This window comes from Leptinotarsa decemlineata, unplaced genomic scaffold, assembly GCF_025532065.1.
Source record: "Leptinotarsa decemlineata unplaced genomic scaffold, Ldec_3_MD MMD2_tig00026354_RagTag_RagTag, whole genome shotgun sequence".
Lineage (NCBI taxonomy): Eukaryota > Metazoa > Arthropoda > Insecta > Coleoptera > Chrysomelidae > Leptinotarsa > Leptinotarsa decemlineata.
This window is the reverse complement of record NW_027412702.1, coordinates 22,238,396-22,265,220: the sequence shown is the minus strand read 5'-3', so window position 1 is coordinate 22,265,220 and position 26,825 is coordinate 22,238,396. Positions and strand designations below refer to the sequence as shown.

Sequence of the window (26,825 nt, the reverse complement as noted above, 5' to 3'; positions counted from 1 at the left end):
ATGTGCCCAAATATGAGTTATGTTCACAAAACTTCATGAAAACAAAGAAAATGTCAATATGATATTCCTATTGAAATTTTCAGGAAATATTACATTTTTTATTTTAACAATATTACTTTCGAAAAGCATGAAGTGAAAGTATTGTTGACGTAATTAATGCATTATTTCGAAGATATTGCTAGACTGGTAATCGAAGGGGAGCTGAATGTTACATTCTTGTAAAATGATATTATAATAGATGAATTCAACAACTATTAGAATGTATGTGTCACTATGACCCTTTATGGCAATGGTCAATGCTTTTCTAGATTTTGACATTCGCAATGTTAAATCTAGATGTCGCCCACTCAGTAATACCATTGTGTAATACCCCTTTCAGAATTCGAGGTACTCTCGAATAGGGAAAAATTTCAACGATATGACGATAGGTTTTTCAACACATAGTGACATTAATTGATGAATGCTGGGGTTTGATGTGTGTTCAATTGTTGAACTATAAATAGGTGGAAATAGTTTTTGTGCGATTCATTATGCATGACAAACACTTACAGAATAAAACGGAGATAATAATTTTTTTCTCTAAAACTTTGCTTACGAATCATTTCTCAAATGAGTAACCATTTAATAGGATGACTGCAATAGTGAATTATTTTTTGCTTCACCAATGATAATCAGGAAATTTCGAATAATCAAATTGCAAATGTAGTCCCATATGTTATTTTTATAATTTTTCACACAAGTCTGGATGTTCAGTCATTGTTATTGTATTGAAATTTGTAAAAAACATTAGATACTAAGAAAATGTCAAACTATTTTTATCTGAGTAATAACTACGAAAATCACTTTTCAGGTCTGCCAGTACGTTCCCTACGGACAAAAATATGATGAGCTGTTTTTCCGGGTTTTGCCCCGTGTTCTGCGTTTTTGAATCTCCAAAGGATTGTTTCCAGAACATTTCCGCAAAGTCTCATTTGTCATCTTCTGGTGATGTATGGAGTTTTTCAGCTAGACTAATTCATTCGAACTCAGTGCCTTAATTTACAGGTATGGATGCTCTCATTTATATACCTGGGTTCCTCCCACAACCCGTGTTAGCCCGATTACCTGAATAATTATCGCTAAGTTATGCTCTTGCGTTGTGAGGTCTAATTGATTTTGTGTAGTGACAAGATGGATCTCCATGTTATTGGTAATCTTATTTTGGCGTCATCCTTTTTGTTCATACTTCTAGGTCGTTTTTCAATTTCGATAGCCTCTCTTATTGTTCTAGAGTGGAAGTTTTCATTGCTTGCTGATGTTTTTGTGATCTCGAAATTGTGTCCTGTCGCCAATACGTCGGATATAGTTCTAAGTTGTTTCTAGCAAACATTGCACACTTGAATAAATGAAGCGACAGAGTGGTCAAAATTTTTTTGATGCAACTTTCATAACAAAATCAAGCCGAATATAAGCTTGATATTTTTTTCTCGACTTTGGAAACTCTGGAGAATTCATTTGATCTCAAAAAGTCTAAAACAGAGCATGCTCCAGGGCTGGGCCTGCGATAAGGTATAAAATAGAACATCATGGAATCAAAAAACTATATTAAATTATAAAATAATTATTAAAAAAATTCTCAATTTTGTCGTTTCTGATCATTCGTTTTTATTTAGTCTGGCAACGATACATGGCGTTGAGAGGCAATCGCGGGGAATCCCCGGTCAGAAACCTCTGGACTTTCCCTTAATAGAAAAACAATCAAAGTATCACAGATCACAGACAGACAGACGCAATCTCCTTCCATGTTCCTATAGTATAATTTCTAATAGTATTTGATGTGAGAATAAATAATATTGTTACATAGTTTCAAAAAGATAAAAAGTGTTTTATAAGTAGAAATTCGGATTGTGTCGTGAAGAAAAATAATAGCAACGTTTAATTATTTTTGCTGACGGAGCTGAGGCCTAATAACTCTTCTAAAGCTATATTTTTTCCATCAAGAAGTAGTGTAAAATTAAAACACGAAATTGTTTTTTGATCCACTGTTTTGAAGTGTCACCCTTAGCACGATAACTCACGATGTTATGAAATTTCAACAGCTTTCTTTCGACTGAAGAAGCGGTGAATGCAATAAAAGCTAGCGCCATCTATGTGTCAGGCCCGAAACTTTTCAGCCCAAGTAGTATATTTATGCACTCTACACTAACTATCGTGTAATAAGGAAAAGTTCTTAGAAGTGAGCAATTAGGTGAAAAAAAACTACCTGTTTAAGACACTATTGGATTTTTGAGATTTGTTGGATTTTACTGAAAACAAAATGTGACTGAATTTGATTATTATTTTTCCTTATAATAGAACAAGGTACTTGTTTGGATTTTACCAACATTGAAATTTCTAAATTGAAATTACCAATATACTAAAGAGAGTTAATAACCATTGTTTTATAACGCAGTGGTCATGTTATTGGGGTTTTGATGGTTCGGAGGTCTATTATTTACGAGTACCTATTAATTTATGTGTTTTATATACTTCCAATGCTTTGTCACAAATTTTAATTTTTTTTAAACATTTTCGGTAGCATATACAATTCAACTTATTGTAAGGGTTTCTGTAAGTGAAAAGCTATATTTTCTCGTATTTTTAACAGAGTTATGTTTTTATAATCTTGAAAGTGTGTTCAATGGCTGAATGATAAGAGAAAAGGAGAAGAAGAATGGTTCAAATCTAGTCGAATTGTACAAACGAACTATTTCTCCGTTACATCTTGCACTTATGAGGTATATATTTATTTCTATATAACATTTCTACCTATCCTCTTTGTTTGTTTGTCAGTATGATGTGGAATTAACTTATTGCTAGTAATGAAATCAAACACTCATGAATTTGAATATGTTTATTGGTTCACAAATATTATATTGAAAAATTATAAAACGTAAATATATGAATCTAAGTATAGAAAATACTCTTAATAAAATCAATAATACAAATAAAGAGAAAAAAGATAAAATCTGGTACAACTATACATAACGTAAACTGTGTAAAAATGTTCTATGGCGGCGTATAAACAAAAGTTTATAGGGTGATGCATTAATCATTGTATGTCTCTTTTAGTGTATATTCGTATCAAATATGGAGTATTATTTGTCTTTATGAGAACACAGTAAACACAAAAAACATATCGGCATAAGTGGGCCAATAAGAACAAGCGATTGAGATCCAAAAAGAGTATAAAAAATCCCTATACCATGGCAATCTGTCATAAATAAGAAAATGAAGGTTCACAAACGATATGTTTGACATACTGATATATATTACAAACTCGGGGGAATTGTACAGCGTCTTCTGATAACAGGATGCAGAATCAAAAATAATTGAAAACATTAAGAATTTCACTCTAAGAGTGTTATGTTCATTATTGTCTTTGACAACCAAATCTTTGATAGGATCTTATAACAACCAATTTTTACAAAATTGTAAAACGCGTATAAATATTTATAAAATAAACAACAATGGAAGATGGTAAAATTACAAAATGATCAACAAAATACGACAGTGAGATACTGCCTTTGTACTCACATTGCAATTTTCGAATTAACAGCATAGAATTACATAAACTATCCCTTTACCGGCATCGTTTTATTCAAGGAATGATTAACTTTCATAAATCATACTCAGTATGATTTATGAAAATCAGATGTTTTTCTGTGAACAGCCAATGTAAAATATAAAGTTTGTTGATCCGATACTCATGAAATTCCTCAATAAAAGATTATTCATTCATTAAAAAAATGTACTCAAACATATAAGAAAATGATCGGTAACAAATCTTTTTTTTATTTACATCAAATATGAAATGGAAGATGGAAATATTTCCAAATAATAGTTTTCAGATATTTATTTCTCAGTATATGATAAATAAATACTGAACATATTTTGATTTACAAAGTGAATTTTCTTTTGGCATACCACGAATGTGAAGGAACTGGACGAGGGAAATTTACCTAATTCTATTAAAAACTACAATTCAAATTATACAAAATAACATATTCGAGTAATAATACTTTTTACAAAATGAGTATTTGAAGGTAAGAAAGGTCAATTTAATGCCTTGTTGTATGGTAATCCGTAGTTAAACTATATTTTAAGCGGCTAACAAAATATCTATAAGCTCTCTAGTAGGGGTACAAGGTGTGCCAAAAAACTTTGTTCTTTGAATGCATATCAAGATTTTTCATGATTTCATATTCATCAATCACAAATTATTGCTAGAATCTAATGTCATTTTTGAAATGTCTTTGTTCAGTTTTTGGAACGCACCTTGTATATATTCAGGGCAGAATAATACTTTTAATATTAGGAAATATACTTAGTATTAACGTAGAAAAACTAAAGCTACCCTGTACATAACAAGTTTCATTATAAAAAATATGATTTGAAATCAATGATAAATAAATAACTAAATTTAAAAGTATTTAATAATACAGAAATGGCAAGAACAATTTTAGGCAGATTTCACTTACGCAACATCGTTTTTTTGAATATATAATTTTACATTCAAAAATCACAGCACAAAAATACAAAAACGATAACAAAACAAAGTAAGCTTAGGAACAAGACTATGAAATTAAATTGCGAAATGAGTATTGAATTTTGTTCATTTTTTATACATTAATATTTTCAGATAATTCGACATTGTCGATACCAAATTTCAAAAAGAGAAATATGTATTGTATCTTGAGGATATTGCTTCTCAATTTCTCCCATTCATTAAAAAATAAAAAATTCCATTCTAGCGAGGAACTCATGAAAAATAGTTTCTACTTTTGCCAAAAATATGAATAGTTAATTAAGCCCTCTCTAGAATGATATTTCAACTAGAAATTACACGGGGAAGAACCACGATTGTGTGAAAGTAGGTAATTCAGATTTATGGTGTTAAATGAATCCAACTCTGAAACTGAAACACTCTTTTCAACGCATCTTTCATCAAAAGTTACTGCACTAACTCCTTGCAACTTTGTTATATGGGGGGTCACATCTACCAAATTGGTTGATGACGACGCGTCAAGAAAAGTATTGTAGTTCTGGTATGTGGAAGCAGTTTTCGTTTTTGAATGAAACCTTGAATTTTTGGTGTTTTCCAATGATGATTCGATCTGCAAGTATTTTTGAAAAATCTTTTTCTCTGGCTAATAATTTATTCAGTGCATGTACGAATGATTTTTAACAACTGCTCAGAGAAAAATGAAAAGTTATGCTATTTCTGAGTATTGAAGTTAACCAAATTGTCGGAATTTGAAAACGAAAGTGTGTAGAGTGACGGAAAGATATCAATTTAATACGAGTATATTATTATTTTTACTTTTTTTTGAACGTATTGCTAAAGAAAATTAGTATTTCATCTAAATTTATTCTTCCAACTGAAAAGGATATATTCAGGATTATAAAACGATTTTTTATGAAAACTATGGAAAAAAATTAATCGAGACAAAATATTTCAGATGGATTTCGTCCCTTCATATGATTTAGATTTCAAAAATTCTGACAAAGGAAATAATCAATTGTTTCGAATAGATTTTTAGTTTTCAAATAGTTTCTAACTGAATCAATCACAGACTGAAAAGGCACGTTAATATATTGTTTTGTCTTGTGACAAAAACGGTTAGAACCATTGCAAAGTTCTCTACTTCGAAATCGGTTTCCATTATAAGAAAACAAACCCTTGCTCACAACCACAATTTTATCAGAAATAGCTCAGTAAGTAGGTTCTAAATGATGAAGATTGTAGTAGGTGAACTCATTTTTTGTATTTTGTTTTGTTTGGATAGAAATTTTACATTATTTTTTGAGTGACTCTAAAGTTGCCTTCAAAAATTTACCAAGAAATACAATGAGCTTCTATTCTAACCTCAATTTCGTAAAAGTGACAAGTGGCACATTCCATGCATTGTTTATATGCAAAATGGGTTTCAAACAGATACTTCGAGTGTAAGATGATAGCGTGTTTTCCATCACAAGGAGTATGTTTATGAACGTAATCTTGGTATATCAATTTGAAATCATGCCATCAATATCACTTTCAAACCTACTTGGTGAGTTTTTCATTTTGTCTCTGAAATGAAATGTAGTGATTATGAACTCTAAACGTAATTTTCAAAAGTTCATATGGAATTTGAGTGCTTTATATTTCTTCTCCATTCCACGGAACATGGAAATATTTGCAAAACTTCAACAGAATCATATTCAGAAAACTTTGAAGGATGAAAAGGAATTCGGTCTATCCCCGTGCATCGTAATTTCATTCGCGAATATTCTCCAGCCAATGCAAAATATCTCGAAAACCTGAAACAGAAACTTTTCGAATTTCACAGAACTGTAACAAGCTACCTCGATTTAGCCTTTCCTGCCGAGACATTACCAGCCGCAGCGGCATTCTTCTGCGCTATGTGGGTTTGGTAATGCTTCGCCAGATGGGCTTTCTGCCTAAAACTCTTCCCGCATAAACTACATGCGAACGGCTTCTCCCCCGTATGGGTTCGTATGTGGACGTTCACGGAGTACTTGTCCTTGAATCCTTTCGAACAGATGCTGCAATAGTGTAGGGACCGCTCCTTCCGCACTCCGTTGCTGGTGGAGGTGGCGCTTTGCACGGTCGCTTGTCCTTTGCTGGTGTTGCTCTGCCTCTTGTACTTTTTCGTGTTTTTAGTGCTAGTAACTACTGGAGCAGTAATCTGGATCGGCGAGGTAAGGTTGTACAGAATTCCGATCTGATCGCTGCTGATAGGACTAATACTATTGACCGTGTTGTCTCCGGAAGTATCTATCTGGCAGTACTCCGCCACCTCGTTCGCGATTCTCTTCAGCTTCTCAAAATCTTCCGGGTATGGATGGTCGAGCTGACTGAGCAGGAGATCGTCTACAGTGTGGGTGCTGCCAGGGTTCTCCGTTTCTCTGACTACTCTAGAGCCCACGTGCTCCTCGAAAACAACCTTTCCGTTTGCATCCAAGCCGGCTACTATGGTTGGTATGGTATCTTGTTGGTCCTCCTTCAAAAAAATCGTTTCTGTCTTGGTTGGCGGCGTAGAAAGCACTCTACGGAGTTCAGCGTTGTTGGTCTCCGGCTTTGGACTGCTCTTGATGGTGGTACCATTGTAGCGGATGAACGCTTTTCCTTGCAACGCACTGCGTAGTAACGAATCCGGCGAACTACTGCTGCTACTACTGGTGTTGTTGTTATTTGTCATCTTCCAGTCGTTATTGTTGTTGGTGGTGAAGCTATCGTGTGCTTCAAGCATAGGGGTGTCTATGATGAGGGAATTCTGCAGCTCATCCTTATTGTCGGCGAAACCGCTGTCTTCATAGGTGTACGTTTCAGATTTTATGAGGCCATCCGTATTGGGACTGATGGTGCCTTCATTGTAATTATTGTAGTTGTTCATTTGTCCACTCGGCATTATACTCAGTATTGATTCTATGTCGAGGGCACTGTGTAGATGCTCCATTGAACTGGGACTGGAGATCGGCTCTTCTTCTTTCGGTAGGCGGTACCAAGTGGCGCTTTGGTCAATGCCGTTTAATACTGTCAGGGTGTATATCTGTCCGTCTGTATTGTTATTGTTGTTTTTTCCAGGACTGAGTTGCTCCGCGCCGTTTTCGTCCGACATCCAACAATATTTGTTTAAGTCATCGAGTAGGGCAGTTTCTATTCTCACTGTGTCTTTTTCGCTCCACAAATTAGCGTCGAAGTTGGCCACATTTTCTGAGGTAGTGGTAGGTATCTCCGTGATCAGCATGGTGTTGTTATTCGTTTCTTTGTTTTCGTCGGTTTCGAGGAAGGCGTTGACGCTTCGCATTTGTTTGGTAAACTGTTGGATGGACTGCGTGTCGTTGGCATCTGGTGGGACGACAAAGTCGAAAAAATCCGTTTTTGAAATGTCTTCGTTGCGGAATGCTTCTGTTATGTCCATTATCACAGTTTCTTTAAGCTCCATAAATTGTTCAGGGCATTCCACTATTCATCTTCTATACGCTGCTATGTTTGGCTTGAAGTTCGGAATCTGTAACAAAAGAGAAACTGTTAATGTGGGGTCTTTAATGGAACAACGCGATGACTGCCTCTTCTGCTAGTCACTTGCCGACTAGGACGCGTTATTAGAAATAATGACAGTTTTTGTGCGGTGGGAAATATTTTGCTGACTCATGATTAGGTAGAAGCATGAAATCATAATTGAATTCACTTTGAATTTAAGTGAAGAAAACGCTTTGAAGCGGATAACTGGGTAGGTAAATGAAAACTCGAGAGCTTGATGCATGCCTATTTTTATTTTTATTTCTAATAATCTTGTTTAACGTATTTATTATATGAAATATTGACCTACATTCTTTATATTATTATATATACAGAAGTTTATGAATCGTCAAATACATCCGTTGCCTGTAATGTGGTATATATATAAAGTAATGCTTCAATCTAAAGTAACAAAAATCATAAATTCATTTGTTACACTAAGCTGGGCTGGTGTTATGAATTTTTTGATTTTCAGTACACAATAAAACACTTCCGACATTTCCGAATGTATTTTTATTACAATTTTGAAATTGAAATGGTGTCTCACTAGATCGTATCCTTTGAATCGAAAAGAGTATATTTTAAGGCAAGATCAGTTTTGGGAAAAAAACTTTTGGCATATCTATTTCTCCGTTTTCAAACAAAAAACGTGGGAAACTTCTAAAGGAAGGAGTGAAGCAATAGTTGAAAAAATATTTTGAAATCAATGCTTTTTTTTCCATTGAAAGTTTTTCATTTTTCTTGAACAAAGATGGAGAGATACAGAGCCAGAACCTTTCTTTCCCTTCTTTGAATAAGCAACGTTCTTTCAGTTTTTGGCATAAATATTTCGAGTCGTTTTAAACTGATACGAATAATTAATATCTCCTATTGAGGAAACGTTGATGTTTCGTTGTTATAGACTGTTTATTTCAATGTACTTTTTACATTATTTATATTTTCGTTCCGTCTCGTCCCATCCCGTTCTGTCATGGTCCGTCCCTTCCCGCCTCATTCCGTCTAGTCCCGTCCCGTCCCGGACTGTTTATTTCAATGTACTTTTTACATTATCCAGATTTCTGTCTCGTCCCGTCGCTTTCCATCCCATCCCATTACATCTTATCCTATCCTATTGTATTATATTTTATTCTATGAGGTTATGGTAACGTTTTTTACTTCAAAATTCAATTTCAGTCAGTACAGGAATTGGCCTATATGGTGATTTACATGATGTCCAACTTACTGATGCATTCAATTCTGAAAATCTTGAAATTATGTTTATAACGAAAAAAAAAGGAAAAATTTCGGATTGTAATTTGTTTCATATAACGTTACTTTGTATTCCATGAATAGGATGTTTGTCAAAATGAATTTTTCGAAGTGGATATTGTTTTCGGTGTGTATTCCTTGAGATCACAGCTGCGTGAAATCTAAAGACTTGAACGCACGACTGAAGAGTACTCATCGCAGTAATGAGAATGAAGTAGTGTTTGTGGGCTATTGATAGCTGGCAGCCTTATTACAATGAAACTTCTCTGAATTGTACGTCATCGATTCTAATGGCACCAATAAATACCATTTTTATCGTCGAACGGCGGTACTTCTTCAGCCGTTGATAATTTGATTGGTTTAACAGAGAAAATATTAGAAATCTACCTCACAAGAAGTATCTTTCTTTCAAATGGATTTTTAATTCGTTGATCATACAGTAAACAAACATAATTGATATCATTGTGATGCAGTGTGGTCAAGCCGTGGGTGAAACAGGCAATTATATTCGAAAAAGATTGTAATCAAATGAGGTCTGAAAAAAACGATGCCAAACACTACGGGCTATTAGGTGAAATGGGTGGTTTAAAATATCACAGTGAAAAGAAGCCACCCAACCCGTTCAATTGAATTGTTCCAAGATAATTTTGGTGAATGTTTATTCATTTTAATTCACTGAGAATAACGAAAATAAAATTCACTCACTATAAAATATATTTGTGTATAGTAGAAGACCCGAATTGAAATTGTTCATTTGCTCAATCGATGAAAAGTACTTCGTGGGTGTAAAGCTGATACTAAATATAAATTCACCCACCGGAAATTCAAGTTCTTGGAAAAACAGTGATGAAAAAAATATTTTTTTCATAGACACCCCCTTCGTCCCCGCGGCTGGGGACCCAGTTGGAATATTTAAAAATCAATTTTTATTGCCCATCTACAATATTAAACTAATCTACATACAAAATTTCAGTCTCTGAAAATATACCGGAACGGAGAAACAGTGATAAGAAAATATCTTTATTTTATGAACGCGCCTTTTTTTCTGCGGCGGGCGCCCCAGTTGGAATATTTTAGATCCTGTCTTATTGCAAATCTATAAAATGAAACCAACCTGCATATAACATTTCAGAGAAACAGTGATGAAAAGTTAATTTTCATATGTAAAGGCCCCACTTTTACTCCCACGGGGGCGCCAAGTTGATATTTTAAAAAATACTCCCTTAAAGTGCATCTAAGAACTAAGAAGCACCAATATACTAAATTTTAGCTTCCTAGGAGTCACCAGTACGGAGAAACAGATATAGCCAACCTTCCGATAAATCGGAGGAAAGGCCATTCATATACAACAGAAACAACAAAGGACCGAGTATGCTCCCTTGAGGCGTTCCAAAGGGAACATCAAAACAATCAGAGTAACATTTTTGAACCTATACAATAATCTGTCTATTCTGTGTATATGATAAAATCCATTTATTTACTGACTCTCTCATACCAAGCGAATCAAGTTTTTTGGATAGGAAAGCAGCGATGAACAGCGATGAAACTAACAGCCTTGAAATTGTAATAATTGAACATAGATGCACCATTGATAAAATTGATTCAATTTACATTTAGTTTTTATATAGATGCGTTCACCTGAGGATGTTTCAGAAAATAATCTTCAGGAATACCACTCGATTGGAAAATTTTCTCAGTCAAATGCCTATTTTTCATAATCATGATACTTTTGAGTAACACCAATCGGTTTCATCATTCTGTTTGTCCTCATAGTTTTCTTGAATAACACAGTTTTTGTACGATACTCGTCTGAAACATCTTACTCGATCTTCATTACGGCAAGAATGTCAGTCAACCTCCTTCATCGATATTCCAATGATGTAATTAACAAAGTCATTTCGAAAATGAAGGCAAAAACAAATTAACAGCTTCAGTGCTGAAAATACCGTTGGAAATTAAATCCCAAAAAGTCAAACGAAATCTTAATTGAAATGAAAGTACCTAAATTAATAATGTCCTCTTGAGGAGTATTTAATATTGATCACATTATCTATTGAGGTTGCTTCTATTATTTCCAGGTGAAATATAAAATTCGAAGTCATCTTCATTAAACTGATTGCAGGTATGATTTTTCAAAAAAAAACTTCAGTCAGATGAATTAAATACACAAACTGGATGTGGAAATTGGCACATTTTCATCGCCAATTACTTCTAAATGAACTACAGGACTATAGCGCAAGTTGTATGCCAAGCAATTCATTTCGAATTTCTCTTCTACAAAAAAATGGCCGAGTTACTTCTTAGAATCTGTCGCGAGTAATAATGACTCATTGAATTCATTGATGTTCAGCCAGTTTGTAATTGAAAGCTTCACACCTGAATACGAACAAATTATATAAATTGATGATTGTTTCTGATTGATGATACACGATCAGATTACGGAACTGGATAGTCTGATTATAAATCGAAAAAAATGAATCATGCTGAATGGTGTAGGGCTTTTCAAAATTAACGCACTGAATGTCCCACTGTCTAGAGCGAAACTAATTTCTGAACTAGTGAGTGAGTCTGTATCGTGGATTGATCAACTGATTATTGTTTCTTGTTTTATAATTATGCGTATCGGAGTGAGCTCGGTAGATATTGATGGTCTTGTGGATCTGTTACAGGCAATAAAAAATATACGCTGAATATAGTGACATAATTTTGAATTCGGTAAAGTTCTTTCTACAAGATTCCTTATATCCCCCACAAGCTAATGTCCTAATAGCTTTTTTCTGTATTCGGAGAACTTTAAGTGAGAGAATAGAGCTTCCTCATTTTCGTATATCATAAGTAATGTGTGAATGGAATAGGTCAAAGATATTCTCAATGCTTTGAAACTGGTTACTTTTTTCAGTTGTCTTAGGAGATATAGTTGATTAGAAAGTTTAGAGCATAGTTGGTCAAAATGGCAGTTCCATTCCAAAGATTAATTCAAGGTTATACCCAAAAGTTTAACTTTATTTGCTGAGTTCTCACGACAGTTAGTTGAAATCTTTTAGCATTTATTAGGGTTTTGTGTCAATTTGTTTGTTAGAATACATTCTTCTGCTCTATGCTTCGTCAATTCTATTGAATTTGACAATATTTTTTAATCAAAATGTGATTCGTATATGGTTACATCATCTGCAAACTGCATGCATGATGCCGGTGACAAGTTTTGCGGTAGGTTATTGATATATAAAATGAATAGGAGAGGACCTAATACGGACCCTTGGGGTACCCCATAATATGTAATGAAAAGAGAAATGAAAATTTCTATGGTTTTTACCACTTTTAATTGTAACTAACGTTACTGCAGTTTCGTCCTATATGGACATTCTCAAACTTATACAATAAATTCAATAAACAATAAAAATAAATGAAACTGAGTTTATTGTATAAGTTTGAGAATGTCCATATAGGACGAAACTGCAGTAACGTTAGTTACAATTTAAAGTGGTAAAAAACATAAAAATTTTTCATTTTTCTTTTCATTATGATCTCCTACCACGTATAGTAACGGCTACATTCATCAATTTACCCATAATATGTGTTTCTCAGGGCCTAGTTGAACCAATAGCTCCATAGCCCTACAAAAATAAGACAACAATCTTTCGATTCAAACTCATTGAATAACAACAATTCATACATGATATATAATAATAACAATGGTTTTTATTGATGGTTCCATACAATTATAACCAAGTGATAAGCAGTGGCGGATTTACCCGCAGGCTGAGTAGGCTTGAGCCTAGGGTGGTAGTTTTCTGGTGCGGCAAATTTGGGGACCGATTTTTTGCTACATCATGGAAATCAAAAAGATTTTGGCAAGACGGTTGTCTGATATCTTACAGATAGAAGTCTGCAACAAATTTTGCCGATGAATTGTTTGAGTGAGAGAAGTTCTTCTTCTCTATAAAGGAAAAAAATATCTGGGTTCGACCTTGAGGCAAAAAAAATTGAACGCCTTTGCTCTTTTTTGCGTAGAGCCAGAATCAATTATTCTGCCAACAGAAGTTATTGCAACGAACTTTTATAACTTGACCGAGTTAATTTTTTCAACTGTTCGGAAGCGCAATGAAGAATATTTATTCACGTTTACCAAATGTACTTTATTGTGTGAGTAGGAAACATTACCCCGCTCGTAAATGATTGAGCTTTGATTGGCTCAATAAAAATATACCCAAAAAATATTTTACCTACGATTTCAACGAAATTGTTGGGATTGTCAAAATAATGTAGGGCATGACAATTGTAGAGGCAAGGGCGGCAAAAACTGTACAGCCTTCACCTTGAAAATTTGTGAATCCGCCACTGGTGGTAAGTGAAAGATCCACGAAATATAGAAGTTTTACGTTGTGGTATTTTAAATTGTCTCCTGAATCTCAAGTCAAGTTGGTGTATGTCAGTTTTGAAGGATATTTTTTCGAAAAGATAAATGGGATTTTTTGTTTTGAGGAGTGTTTAAAAAGATGTTGCAGAATGAAATGTTTCTGAAGCTTTTGGATTCTAAAACTGTCACTCTTCAAAATTCTTGGACCATACACCACGTCTGTGTAGTTAGCATGTGAAAGAACTAAAGCATCGCAAAGTATACTTTTTTATTCAGAAATGCTGTGTTGGAATATATCATTTTCAAATTTGCATGATCCTGTTTCAGAATTGGCGAAATATGTGTTTGGAAACAAGACTGTTGTCAAGATATAGGCCCTTTCAAAGGAAGTTCTGTTCCATTTATTACAATATTCATAAGGCCAGAACAACGATTTTTCACTGTCACTGTTCTACCAAAGAGCATGACATTAGATTTAGACGCTTTAACAGATATTCAGTTGACAAAGATAATAACATATCGAGATTAGTATTGATATTCCATTGGGCCTCGTTAATTGAATTCTCGTCGAATTCCATGTAGGACTGAGTATCGTCGACATAACAATGCATGGTTGCAAATTGCAGTGACCTGTAAAATTGAGATGTGTATTAAACGAACAAGAAAGGGCGCAATATTGAACCTTGAGGAACACCGTTTTTACTTTGAATCAAATCAGATTTCTCGTTATTACAAACAACTTTTTGAAAACGACTGCAAAGGTAACTTTTTGGTAGTGCTACAGCATGCATTGAAAACCCTACGTAGCCCAAAATAGTAGAGAGGTGTTCAGAATGGTGCAAAAATATCAGAAGGCACAGTTTGTTGTTATCAATAAATCTGTGCACATCATCAACAGCTTTCAGGAAGGCTGTCGTATATAACTATAGTTAGGTCTGAGCCCTGATTGACACTCGGGTATTATATAGAAGTCGTTCAGATAATCACGTATCTGCAAGTTCAATATTTTTTCAAAAACTTTTGATAGCGCATATAAGATGCTAATTGGTCGGAGATCGCCTAAACTTTCTGGGCTAGAAATTTTGGCCAACGAAAGAACATTTGATTGCTTCCAGATAGATGGATAGGAATTAGTCGATATGCAGTGCAACAGTATGCAACAGTATAGCAACATTCTAATGTTTATCTTATCAGGTCCTACAGCATTCGACTTATAGATTTCATCGTCATCAGTAGCTTTATAGGAAAAGTTGGGATTGTCTGTATCATTACCCGAAAAAAATTCAAAACTCCATCATCAGGGGAAGATTTGCAGTTGGACAAACTTTCAAAAATTTTGTTGATATATTCAAGGTTCAGTAATTGGTCAAGAATGGATTTGAGATTTCTTTTATTGTGAATACTCAAATCGGATATTCTCGTTTTTCCAGGTTCCCAGTGCAATCGATGGAATTCCTCAACTATTTGTAATAATCCCAGTGATGCCGTGACTTTTTCTTTCTGAATCCCTTAGTTTAAACATGAGTTTCAGGTTGTCTGTAAGCCAAGGGGCCCTCCTCTTAGAAATTTCAACAGTTTTGATAGAAAAATGTTTCTCAAAAAGATTGCTTCATGTCTCATTGAAAAGAACCAATTTGTCATTGATATTTTCGATGTGGTAAAGAGAACGAAAAACCGCTGCCTGTAAATCTAATAAAAAATCATCAAGATCATAATCGAAACTTATTCGTACAATAAGAAATTTTCAATTCGAATGGAATAGCTATTGTGAATTTCAATAAATTCGTAAAGAATACGTGACGTATTGGTGATGCAGCTAACATTTGACAAATACGAGTTGAGTCATTTACGTACACTGTTTATATATTTGACCATTCTACTTTCAAAAAAATGTCCTGGCTGAAATTTCAGGTGAAAAAAATCAGTCAATATGGAATGTGGAATTTTCCCAGTAGGTATATGTAAGGGATGAGCATTGAACACTTGTTCACAAATACTTGAATATTATTGATGTGTGTAATTCCGTATCTCCCCCACAAAATCTCCCGCAATTCGTACTGTAACATGTGTATATTAGGTGTCGGCGAGTATTAGAGATTGTTACACATTCTCAGACATGCACAGAATGTTTCGGAATTCACCTAAATAAGGAGTGAAACTTAATTGACATCGAACGCCCACATTCGCAACTTGGCCGTTAGCCGGCGATTGATCTATTTCTATTCTTCCAGCTTCCACTGTATGCAGCATTCGTCTTTAATGATGTAGCTGACGTAGTACGGGCAATTGGACAAAATTAGCAGGGCAAACTTTCTGCTGGTACGATGACATTCTCCCTATTTTAGAGGGAGCCAGGAAAAATTATCTAAGCTGAGGAAGATTGTTGGTGTTTTATTGCATAACAGTCAACGAGTTTTCCAGACATAATGCCACTCGTATACAGATCTATCTCCCAGGTATTTCATCTCAAAAAGAGTTTTGAGCCATTTTATGCTTAAGCAAGAAAATCAGTCCTGAATGAGACTAGATCTCGGAGCAAACAGAACAACACCCTAGAAAACTTATATAGTGAGTCGAGTGCTCTTGAAAAAAAATCACCAAAATCAAGTTTGACATAAACATACAACCATATTTTTTGTTTCAGAAGACTTTCTGAGAAGATGACAATAATGAAATTGCCTTCTTATTAGTGGGCGCATTTCATCTTTGTTCCTCTCCGATGCGATTTTCAACTCTGAGAAACCTAAATCATCTTTACAGACGCTTCAGAATCAAAACAAAGAACAACGGCAGTTTTGTTGACTACGAACACATAGAAAGCATTCAAGTTGTCTTTACTATGTAGTGTTAATAGTGGATAACTATTTGCATTATATCAAGCGATCAAATTTGCTAAAGACGAAGGGATTTTAACCAATGGTATCCAACAAATATACTCAAACACTTCGCTAATGAGCACCACCACAAGTAAAACCTTTTCAATTAACGAAGCCTTGAATGGCAATTGAAATCATCGACAATGGGGTTAACAAAATTTTACATGAAGCTATGAATGATCCAAAAATGCAAGGCAAGATAATATATCTCAAGTCTTTAACGGATACATTGTTCTTAATTCTTGGTTTTTGGTTCATGCAAATGGAATAGCTTCATAATTGAGTTAAGAATGGAAGTCCATATTACACCATGGAACGGAATCCCTTCAGAAACATATCTTCAGGTAATTATAGCTCGTTGCTTTGGACATATTCGATATACCCATGAACATTTGTTGAAGATATCTTTTATGTTTTTGGTACCAATGATTTTCGAACATTTCATAGTCAAATATACAGATTTTGCTGTAGACTTGAAAAAGTTCAGTAACAGTGTACAGAATTATGGAAGACAGTTCTTGCAGAGCAATAGATTTCTGGAAGTTTCATCAGGTTCTCAGCAGAAATTGCCATTCTCAATGACCTACAGTAATTTCAATATTACACAGTATTTAGTTTGTATGCTTTTCAATAGTGTATCAATGAAATGTTTCGTTGCTAATAAAAAAGTTTTCAATATTTTACGGTTTCCAAATCGACGAGTCGTTATTGGAATCATCGAAGTTGTTTGAATAAATATCAAACCACTCGGTTTGGGAAGTGGTGTATGTATATTCATTACGGAAAACTTGAAGGCTTTCTGAAGAGAAAAAACTTTCATGAATATTTTCGGCACGTCCGACCACCACCATATAATAAACTTAACTTTTTTAGGTATTCCTGCTTAGGACAAAAAAGACAGACCGATCGGTAAACAGACAGACACACAGACGGATAGAAGAATAAAGTTGATCAACGCGTCCTCTACTTCAACAATTGGCTTTGAGGATCGCAGAACACCTTACTACTACTACTAAAGTTCTTTGTATAAAAATCGTGGTTTTTTTCATTTCTACCGTACTAAAAGAATATCGTTAATTTAATCGTTGTTGATCGTAAATCTACTTTTCTTGGTTTACTGTATCGGTTTATTAAGCATGTTGTAACATTTTTTCGATTGGATATTGTTTATTGTTATGTTTTTCGAATGTTCTCCATTCGATCAGTTCAAATTGTTGCCACGATGAAATATTTGACGTTAATAATTAGTATTCAATTTATTTATTACAACATTCAAATTGAACATTGTTATATTGTTTTTGTATATGAAATTTATGTTACCATTATTAACTGTTTCTGCATGCGGTCACGCACAAATTGTATTTGAATGAAATAGAAAACACGATGGCATCGTAATTTTAATAGTTAGAATATGCAGACTATTTATTCGTTAGTAAGTTTATTGAAGCGATCTTAATTAGTACAGAAAAACAAATTAATTGTTGCGTGGGGTAACATCATTGTTTCATTCATTAACAGAATATGAAGATGAAAACCATATTTTTGATGAATGGGAAATCTATAGTTGAGCTAGTCAGAATATGTCAATAATGAAAATTTTTCATTTTAGCTATGTTATTTTGGCAGTCTCGTCTGACACTTTTATCGAAGTGCAGGAATTAAAAATTGTATAGCTTCCAGAGAAATTCTATGAAAATATTATTATCTTTCTTTGTTTGTTCAATAAACTCTATTCCTTCCATTCTTTCAGGATTTTGATAGGTTTACGTTCACACTGTATATACGTAATTCAATATCCTTTCTCATTATGCATTGAATATAAATGCTCTACCTATTATATTATTTTTCAATGCAATACACAATAAAACGGCTCCTCTCAGATTTCCTTATTTTCGAAGCTTATTTAAAAATGTATACAAACTACACACCTACCCATACTTTGATCAAAGAGACTTACGACAAACACAACTACAAGTAACCAATGTCCTCGAACCCCATCCCGGACCCATTCTCTTCGACCCAAACTGCATCCTTAGAACCCCAATCACAGACGACGACCTTGTACAAGCAATACATACCGGCAAAGTCTTTTCCCCCGGACCTGACCATATAAACAGGAAAACACTAGGCAGCTTTCCCGACACCATCCTCTCACACCTGGCATATTTCCCCACAGCGTGGAATGAAGCCAACACTATCATGATCCCCGAACCAAACAAAGAACCTATAAAATCTGAATCCTACAGTCCGACTAGCCTCCCCAGTTGTCTAGGAAAACTCTTGGAAAGACAATAGAGAAACAATAGACTCAACGAATTCCTAACCGAACACAAACGCATCCCCAATCACCAATACGGATTTCGCTCTGGACAGTCCACTCAAAACGCCTTCGACGAACTACAAACCCACATTGTCTAACACATCAACCATTCACACGGTACAGTCGCCGAACTTCCAGATGTTCGGTGAAGTCTGGAATGTCGACCTTATCTGGAAGCTAATCCAAATTAACGTTCCTCACCATTTATAAGAATAATAGCATCCTTCCTCACGAACCGGAATATTCCAGTGGAAGTAGGAAACTTCCTATCCACAACAATCATTCCCAAATCCGAAGTCTCACAAGGCTCTGTCCTATCCACATCCCTGTTCTCCATATTCGTTTAAGACGCACCTACTTCACAGAAAATACTACAATACGCTGACACCATACTTTACACAACTGCACCATTCACCCGCCTACTCCAAACCAAAGCCCTCGCGATGATCGACCACTTTGCACTATGGTGCAAGCTAAATCCATCCAAAATCCAAACCATGCTATTCAGGCATAACAACTACACCGACAACCCTAAGCTTCAAGCAAACAACTTGCTCCCAAGACTTTCAGGAGAGGAACTCCAGCTGCAGGGTGCGGTGTCCTACCTGGGGGTCACCTTCACGAGTAACCTCAATTGGGAGACTGACATCCAGCAACCACTCAATAAAGTACGCGAACGAGCGAATCTCCTAAAGGCTCTGAGGAGCATGTTCGGCGGATGTGCTGTAAAAACTCTATCACACACGTATAAAACGTTCCCAAGACCGATCATAAACTATAAATCTGTGATCTACAGCACCATCACCCCGAGACATATCCACTACATACTAATCACAGAGAGGAAAATCCTACGAAACATTGCCAACCTACACTAAAAACATCCCTCCAACTCCCTATACAACACCATCAGTAATAAAAGCAAAATAGCAATTACATCCATTCCTTCTCGTTTGCAGGAGCTTCGGCAGAAGTATACCAAGCGAACCATCAACAGTACAAACCACTGTACGATAGAGGCATTGGCCGCCCCCTGAAGACCAGATCCACACCTCTGGAAGACACCGAAGATAAAGCTTCCGTTCTCTCCAACATGAACACTTGCAGAAGCGACAACAGAAGTAACCACACGATTCAGCTCAACGACAACCACCGCAAAAAAATCTGTTTTTCCGTTAATCAGCTGTCGCCCCCATACGAACGACAACTCTCAGAAGTTGAGAAACTTGTGCGAGCTAAGGACTAACGAGGTCTTACCTTTTAACGTGTGATTCCTAACCCGGACACCCAATTCACAAACGCAGAACCCAGACGAACCAGCCCAAAGACGACCTCTGCCATGAAAACGTACACCAACTAACTTAGACATATTAACTAACCCACATACTGACCTAGAATTGAGTAACCATGTATAAGAATTATTTGTCGTAAATAACCCGCCCTTGAAGAGGAGAAAATCCTATAACAGGGGCACACGGCTAACCATAAATATAAAAGATAACTGCAGTGAAATATTTGATGGAAATTGAATGATTGATAAAATAACACTTCAATGTAGTGAAAAACAGTGAAATGAGTTGTAATGCTTTTCTCAATTCAGAAGTTACGTATTCATTTTCCTAACAGAAACTTCATAAAGGATACCAGCATATCTGAAGGAAAAATATTTGAAATCACTTAGTCACATTGATTATTTTATTTCGAATATTCAAGTTGATACACTGCTTTGAATGATGCTATATAGTGGAAAATCTGACACCTACAAAATACCAACAGATACACAGATTGAAACTAAAAGGTAAATGATACCCTGATTGTCATACTTCATACTCCATTATGGCATTTCAAAGTAGAAGAGTCTATTTCTCCACTTGTAATTTCCGATTCCTACCGATTAATGAATAACCTGAATATTTGTGGCGTGTTGAAATACTTACAGGATTAAAAATTTAGTTAACGATCCTTTTAATCCATCTATCAATTGTTCCTACTTCCTCGTTCTGTCCTGAATTGGAGAGTTCGATGAACACTCTGTAATATAATGCTCGTAATTATGACTTGTATCATAATTACTTGTTCTGAACACTTGGCGTTGAGTAAACTTGATAATTACGATCAATAAAAATTCGCTTACAGATAGGAAACGGTAATTTCCAATAATCTTATCAAGACATGATCTGTTACATAAGTTAATTATTTCGCGATTCTGATATAAAGATAATGACACAGAGATAAAATGGTCAATTTCACTTTTTCCCTCTGATGCTTTACATGTTTTGCGTGACATACCTATCGATGAAATTGCGAGATGTAGTTGCTGAAAAACAGAACATGCGAGTAATCAATGCTCTTGTTGGAATTTGTGTCAATTTTTTGCTATTGCGTGTTCTTACTTCGACTTGGCAGAAAGAGTAATGTATTTAACTTTCGTTTCATCTCTTGATGCTTGCTTCCTCGAGCATATCAATAAAAAAGTTGTTCTCGATTGAACAATGCATCTTAGAGAAAGAGAACTTTGTTCAGAAAATACTAATGTAATGAAACACCTTCAGTCCTGATTTCATTGAACAATTTCAATATGGGGGAGAAAATATGAATGGATTCTATTTTGCGGACTATATTCAAGACTTCATTCACGTGGTTATCAGTTTTTGAGTTTTCCCAGAGTTTCCGATAGCAAATAGTTCTCATGTCCGAAAGCACAACAATCGGCTGGATAGGTTATGGCTTCGGTATCTTGGAATGTGTGTGGTGTAATATCCACTGAGTACCTCAAAAAGGTAAATACCATCATTCAGGTAAATACCAGGTCATCTATTAACAAGTCAAAATATACGAATGGATTCGGAGATAAAATGTTACATGAAGGCAAGCTACTCGATAATCCCCCAGATATTCTTGATGGTTTTGCAGATTTCTTCAGTGGTTCTTATATAGTGTCATCTTCAAGTGACCATGCGAACAACAGTAGTGATATACCCAGCTTAGTAACCAAAAACTTCTGTATTGAAGATGTTTATCATACCCTAAAAAAATTGAAGCCTAAATTTACTGCGGGACCTGATCATATTCCAGCATTCATCATTAAAGATTGTGCCTCAGCTCTGGTTGAAACACTAACAACTCTAATTGATATATACCTGAAAACATCAACTGTACTATCAATATGAAAAATGTCGAAAGTCTGCCCAATTTTCCAAAAAGTAGATAAAAGTGAGATAAAAAATCACAGACAAATCTCTATCATATGTAACTTTTGTAAAGTGTTAGAGATGCTTCTTGAGAAGACAATCTATTGTCATGTCAGCAACATTATTAGCCTTAATCAACACGGTTTCATGAAAGGACGTTCAACCACCACCAATCTTGTAACAATCACTCAATGTATTGCAGACGGTATTGATTGTCAGTCTCAGACTGATGTCATCTTCACTGATTTTTCTGAAGTGTTCGACAGACTTGACCATAGTATCCTGCTCAACAAGCTTTCGACTTTTGGGTTATCCAATCAATGAATTACCCTCTTCAAATCGTATTATTACGACCGTAAGAAGTACGTCCACCTCAATGGTATCCAGTCTATCGAATATATAGTCACATCTGGTGTACCAGCACAAGCATCAAATCTAGGACCCCTACTGTTCAATATATTCATTAATGATATCGGAGCTGGGATTGATGTCAATTTCCTTTTATACGCAGATGACTCGAACTCTATTACAATATAACATGTTCTAATGAGTGCGAACGTCTCGCCCTGAATTTAAATCGCGTTGCTACATGGTGTCGGAAGAATAATTTATCTCTCAACATATCCAAATGTAATGTGGTGTCTTACCCACTGAAAACAAACTTGAATTTACACAACTACGTCATAAACAATCAAGTTCTGGAGCGTCCTGACACTCACTGATCTGGGTGTTACTTTTGATTCATCCCTCTCTTTCAATAAACATATTGACACTACTCTAACAGCAGCTCATCGCATGTATGGATTTTTAGTTAGAAATACAAAAGACTCCGAAAAAGCTTCAACATTGAAATTACTTCATTTTACTTTTGTTCGATTTAGGCTGGAATATACATCTGTCGTGTGAAGTCCCCACTATCAGGTTCATATAAATCAACTAGGAGCCCTATAGAGGCGATTTCTGAAATTTATGTCCTTTAAACTTGAAGACACGTATTTTACTGTAGGAATACCGTATTATGAATTACTTGTAACTCACAATTTTTGTAGTCTCGAAGTAAGGCGTAAATATTATTCATTTCTTTTTTTATTCAAGGTCATAACCAATATCATCACCTACTCTCAACTGTTACATATGTTGAGTTTTTGGGTTTCTAGACGGTCATCTAGGAATAGTATCACATTTTATCTCAACACTCCGTGTATAAATATAATGAAAAAATCTCCAATTTATACAATGTGCGATACCTCTAATTCTGTTAGTCATGTCCTAGATATATTCAATTCCAGATTATAGAAATCGAAAGGCATTTCTTAGGTAACTGACAGTTCTGTTTTTATTTTTTTTATATAGATTTACAAATTATATTATCTAAGTACCTACATATTTGTAAATGCCACCCTTACTCCCTATTCTGCAATTGGATTCATCCTGTATGTGTATGAAATAAATAAATAAATAAATAAACAGTGAATATTATATAGTGTTATTAGAGCATTTAAAGACCGAATTTGCAAAAAACCACCGCATATGGCGAAAAAAATGTTTGTTATATTAAAGCATCGCACCGTGTCACAAGTCAATCAAAATAATGACAAAACTACATGAATTGAACTTCGAATTGCTCCCACATCCATTGTATTCGCCAGATTTGGGTACCAGCGACTACTGGCTGTTCGCTGACCCCAAAAAAATGTTCATCGGTAAAAAAAATCCGCTCGATTGAAGAGGTTATTGCTGAAAATTAGACCTATTGTGGGGCAAAAGATCAATCGTTCAACAAAAGTGGTACTGAAATGTTAGAGCGGCCCTGGAATGATTGTGTGGCTCGTGATGGGGATTACGTTGAAGAATAAACAATTGAACAAGAAAAAATCCGCTTTCCTTCTTAGGCCCGGGACTTCTAAGCCCATGTTTTGAATGACCAAAATTTCAGCTGATCCTTAACCTCGAAGACTAGACTCAGTCGAAATGACAGGAGTTTTCAACATAGTCGTTGTAGTTTTTGACAGTAGAGGATAGCATAAATTGTCACTACATTGTTTTTCTGATCTTCAGACTGTACGGAACCCAAACTCTCCTCATTTAATTCTTGCCCTTCGACACAATATGGGACACACAATTCGCGTGTGGTCTCAATTGAATTGTTATTGATGTGTGCGATCAATATCAACTTCTTCAATGCGATCTTCCAAACACAATTGCAAATTTTGCGGTCACTCACAAAATTGGAATGTTGTCATAAGCTTCTGTCAAAGAATTATTAGCCCGGCATACAATGCCATAAATGAGCCTCATCAGTGGGTATCTTGAAAATCGTATTTGGATCACAGATGTGCTTTGAACTAAATGACTGCATTGAAGACTAGATATACACGTTCCTAAATGTGAGTAATATTCAATTGAGAACAGAATTCTGTCTCACAGAAATGACGTCAATTAACCGAATCAGGTTTTTGAAAACAATTCTCTTAACGAACATTGGCGCATTCACCAATTATTATCGACGTAAAAGTGCCATATTAAGAAATTTAAACGTTCAATAGGTTGAATTCTGTTTTATTGAAAGGAAAGTTTGAGGTTGGTTTGATGAATAAAAAAAATCAGAGTGGAATTTTTTTATTATCTATTACGGTTGAATTAGATATGAGCATTCCCATTTGAAACAGTTGAATGACTTTAAAGTCGGATGAAATATTCTATAAAAGATCAGGCGCATCTACCAAATCATTGTGATGGCATCCGTCAGGAAAATTTCCATATCATGTTCCTACATCTCAAGAACTTTTGGACAAACATCATTTTCTTATATTGCTCCAAAGCTATGTTGAAGTTAGTAGAGATGGTTGTTTTGAGATTTTATTTAGAGATATTCATTTTCTCATCCAAACCACTTACTTTGGCCAGAGATGCGTTTACAAATTCAACTTCCTTTCTCAATCAAAAAACCAAATCATATAATTAGCAAGTTCTGTTTGAAAATGCTTCAACATTGTAATCTGTATTTTCATTCATCCTCCATCGGGATAAACTAAAAAGATAACCATAATAATAATAATGAAATAACCACCTCAAGCATAGCCCCGACAACTATTGAAAGCTTTAATTGTACCTTTAATTACGAAGTTTTGTGAATATGTATCGAATTGAAAACCAAATAAGGCCTTGCACGGTTGCCAACAATAAGTTATCAATATCAATAATCAATACTTGCGCAAAACCAGTATCGCCTTTGGTTATTGATATTTCAGATAAGCTATTATTAAATGGTTCAGACCCAATTGCGATTTGAAGGACAAGGTGGCTTGTTAATTATTCCTGACATGGTGGTGCCCGCCAAAAAACTTTTTAATTTTAATTGGTTTGAAGAAAGTGTATCTAGGCGATGAATCACATATGTTTTTGGTTAGTCGTTTCTGCAAGTCATTATTTATCAATTTAGATGTATTCACTGTTAGAAACTTGCCTTGGCGCTATGCTTTCGACGACAAAATGGGCTATAGTTATTTTATTGAAATAGTTTTTGATTCCACAGAGGTTTTGATTTTTAGATACTCGAAAGATCTATTTCATTCTACAATAATCGATAGTATGTGAGGGTATTTTAAAATAAGTATTTACTGAGAATGTAAATTTCCACGACCCGAGATAACATTGTGAAAACTATTTTTCGGGTTTTTTGGCCGTGGTCTGCCGGTTTTTATGCCGGAAGTTCCATCTACCGGGACAGATGCCTCAACGGGATAGATACCTCATATACTAAAAATCTAACTTCCCAACAACAGAATAGCAAAAAAAAAATTTCAAAAATATTGAATTTCTCTATTTGTTTAAAACAATTTAATGAATAAATTACGTAAGGAATTCATATCCTATGTTAATAACTGCCATTGTTCAATGTGAAAACAGACATAGCAAAATATCAATTGAAAAAAAAATGTATCAACAATTTTTAGATGTTTCATTTTGCAATAGTTATAAAAAATCATAATTAAAAAATTATTGATTTTTTATGAACTTTTATCGCAGGATCGTATGAAGTATATATATCAAAAGAACTCCACGAAGTTTGAAATTTACAGGCCAATTATTTATACCTTTTATCCCAATATTTATGCCAACGGAGATTGGGAAAAAAATTGCTACTTGACAATTGAATACCTTTTTGAGAAATGGTGATAAAACTTTTTTTTTCCACGGGACTCGATTCATTCAAGTGTTAAGAAGATACTAGATTTTTTCAGATTTTTAAAATGACATTTTATGTTATGAAAAAATTATTTCTTTTGATAAACTCTCTTTAGCAGCAGCGCGCGCATGTCGTAACAGCCGCGCGGAACCCTATTCTCAACGTCAAATTAAAATTATAAATAATTGTGATAGAGTTTCGAGAGTCGCGACTTTTTTATCAGAAATTTTCTCCTCTTTAACGAGCTTTTTTTAAAAATTGCCTAAATATTAATATTTTTTGAGTTATTAATGAAAAACTAAATACCAATTTTTTAATCTTATTTTGTTAATAACATTTGCAATATTTTACCTGCACCAAAATCCTTCAAAAAATTTTTCTAGAGGTGATTCCGAATCGAATGAGCTATCGCTCATATTTTTAGGACCTTTATCTCTATTTTTCATATTTTTGAACTTGTTGATTAGACTATACAGTCAGCTTTCGATGACATGGACAAGAAAACCATGGGGATAAACGAAATATCCCGACAATTTGGGACTCCATCGAGGACGTTGCGAAGACGATATGCTGCTAGAAATACAACAAAGTTGACCCTGG

At 34.8% G+C, this 26,825-nt stretch overlaps 1 protein-coding gene and 1 long non-coding RNA gene across 4 annotated transcripts in view; one reads left to right on the top strand and one right to left on the bottom strand.

Moving 5' to 3' along the window:
* The first annotated feature begins 854 nt into the window (after nt 1-854).
* Nucleotides 855-26,825, top strand: part of LOC141486488 (uncharacterized) — a 44,068-nt gene continuing 18,097 nt past the window's right edge. The window contains exon 1 of the long non-coding RNA XR_012467887.1: nt 855-1,044. This is a non-coding gene — a long non-coding RNA (uncharacterized lncRNA). The remainder of the gene's footprint in view (nt 1,045-26,825) is intronic.
* LOC111502945 (uncharacterized) overlaps nt 2,858-26,825 on the bottom strand; it is a 240,176-nt gene continuing 216,208 nt past the window's right edge. For all 3 annotated transcript variants that reach the window (XM_074184576.1, XM_074184577.1, XM_023159989.2), the window contains one exon: nt 2,858-8,036. In XM_074184576.1, the coding sequence (XP_074040677.1) occupies nt 6,363-7,970 (1,608 nt within the window). In that variant the 5' untranslated portion in view covers nt 7,971-8,036 and the 3' untranslated portion in view covers nt 2,858-6,362. The remainder of the gene's footprint in view (nt 8,037-26,825) is intronic.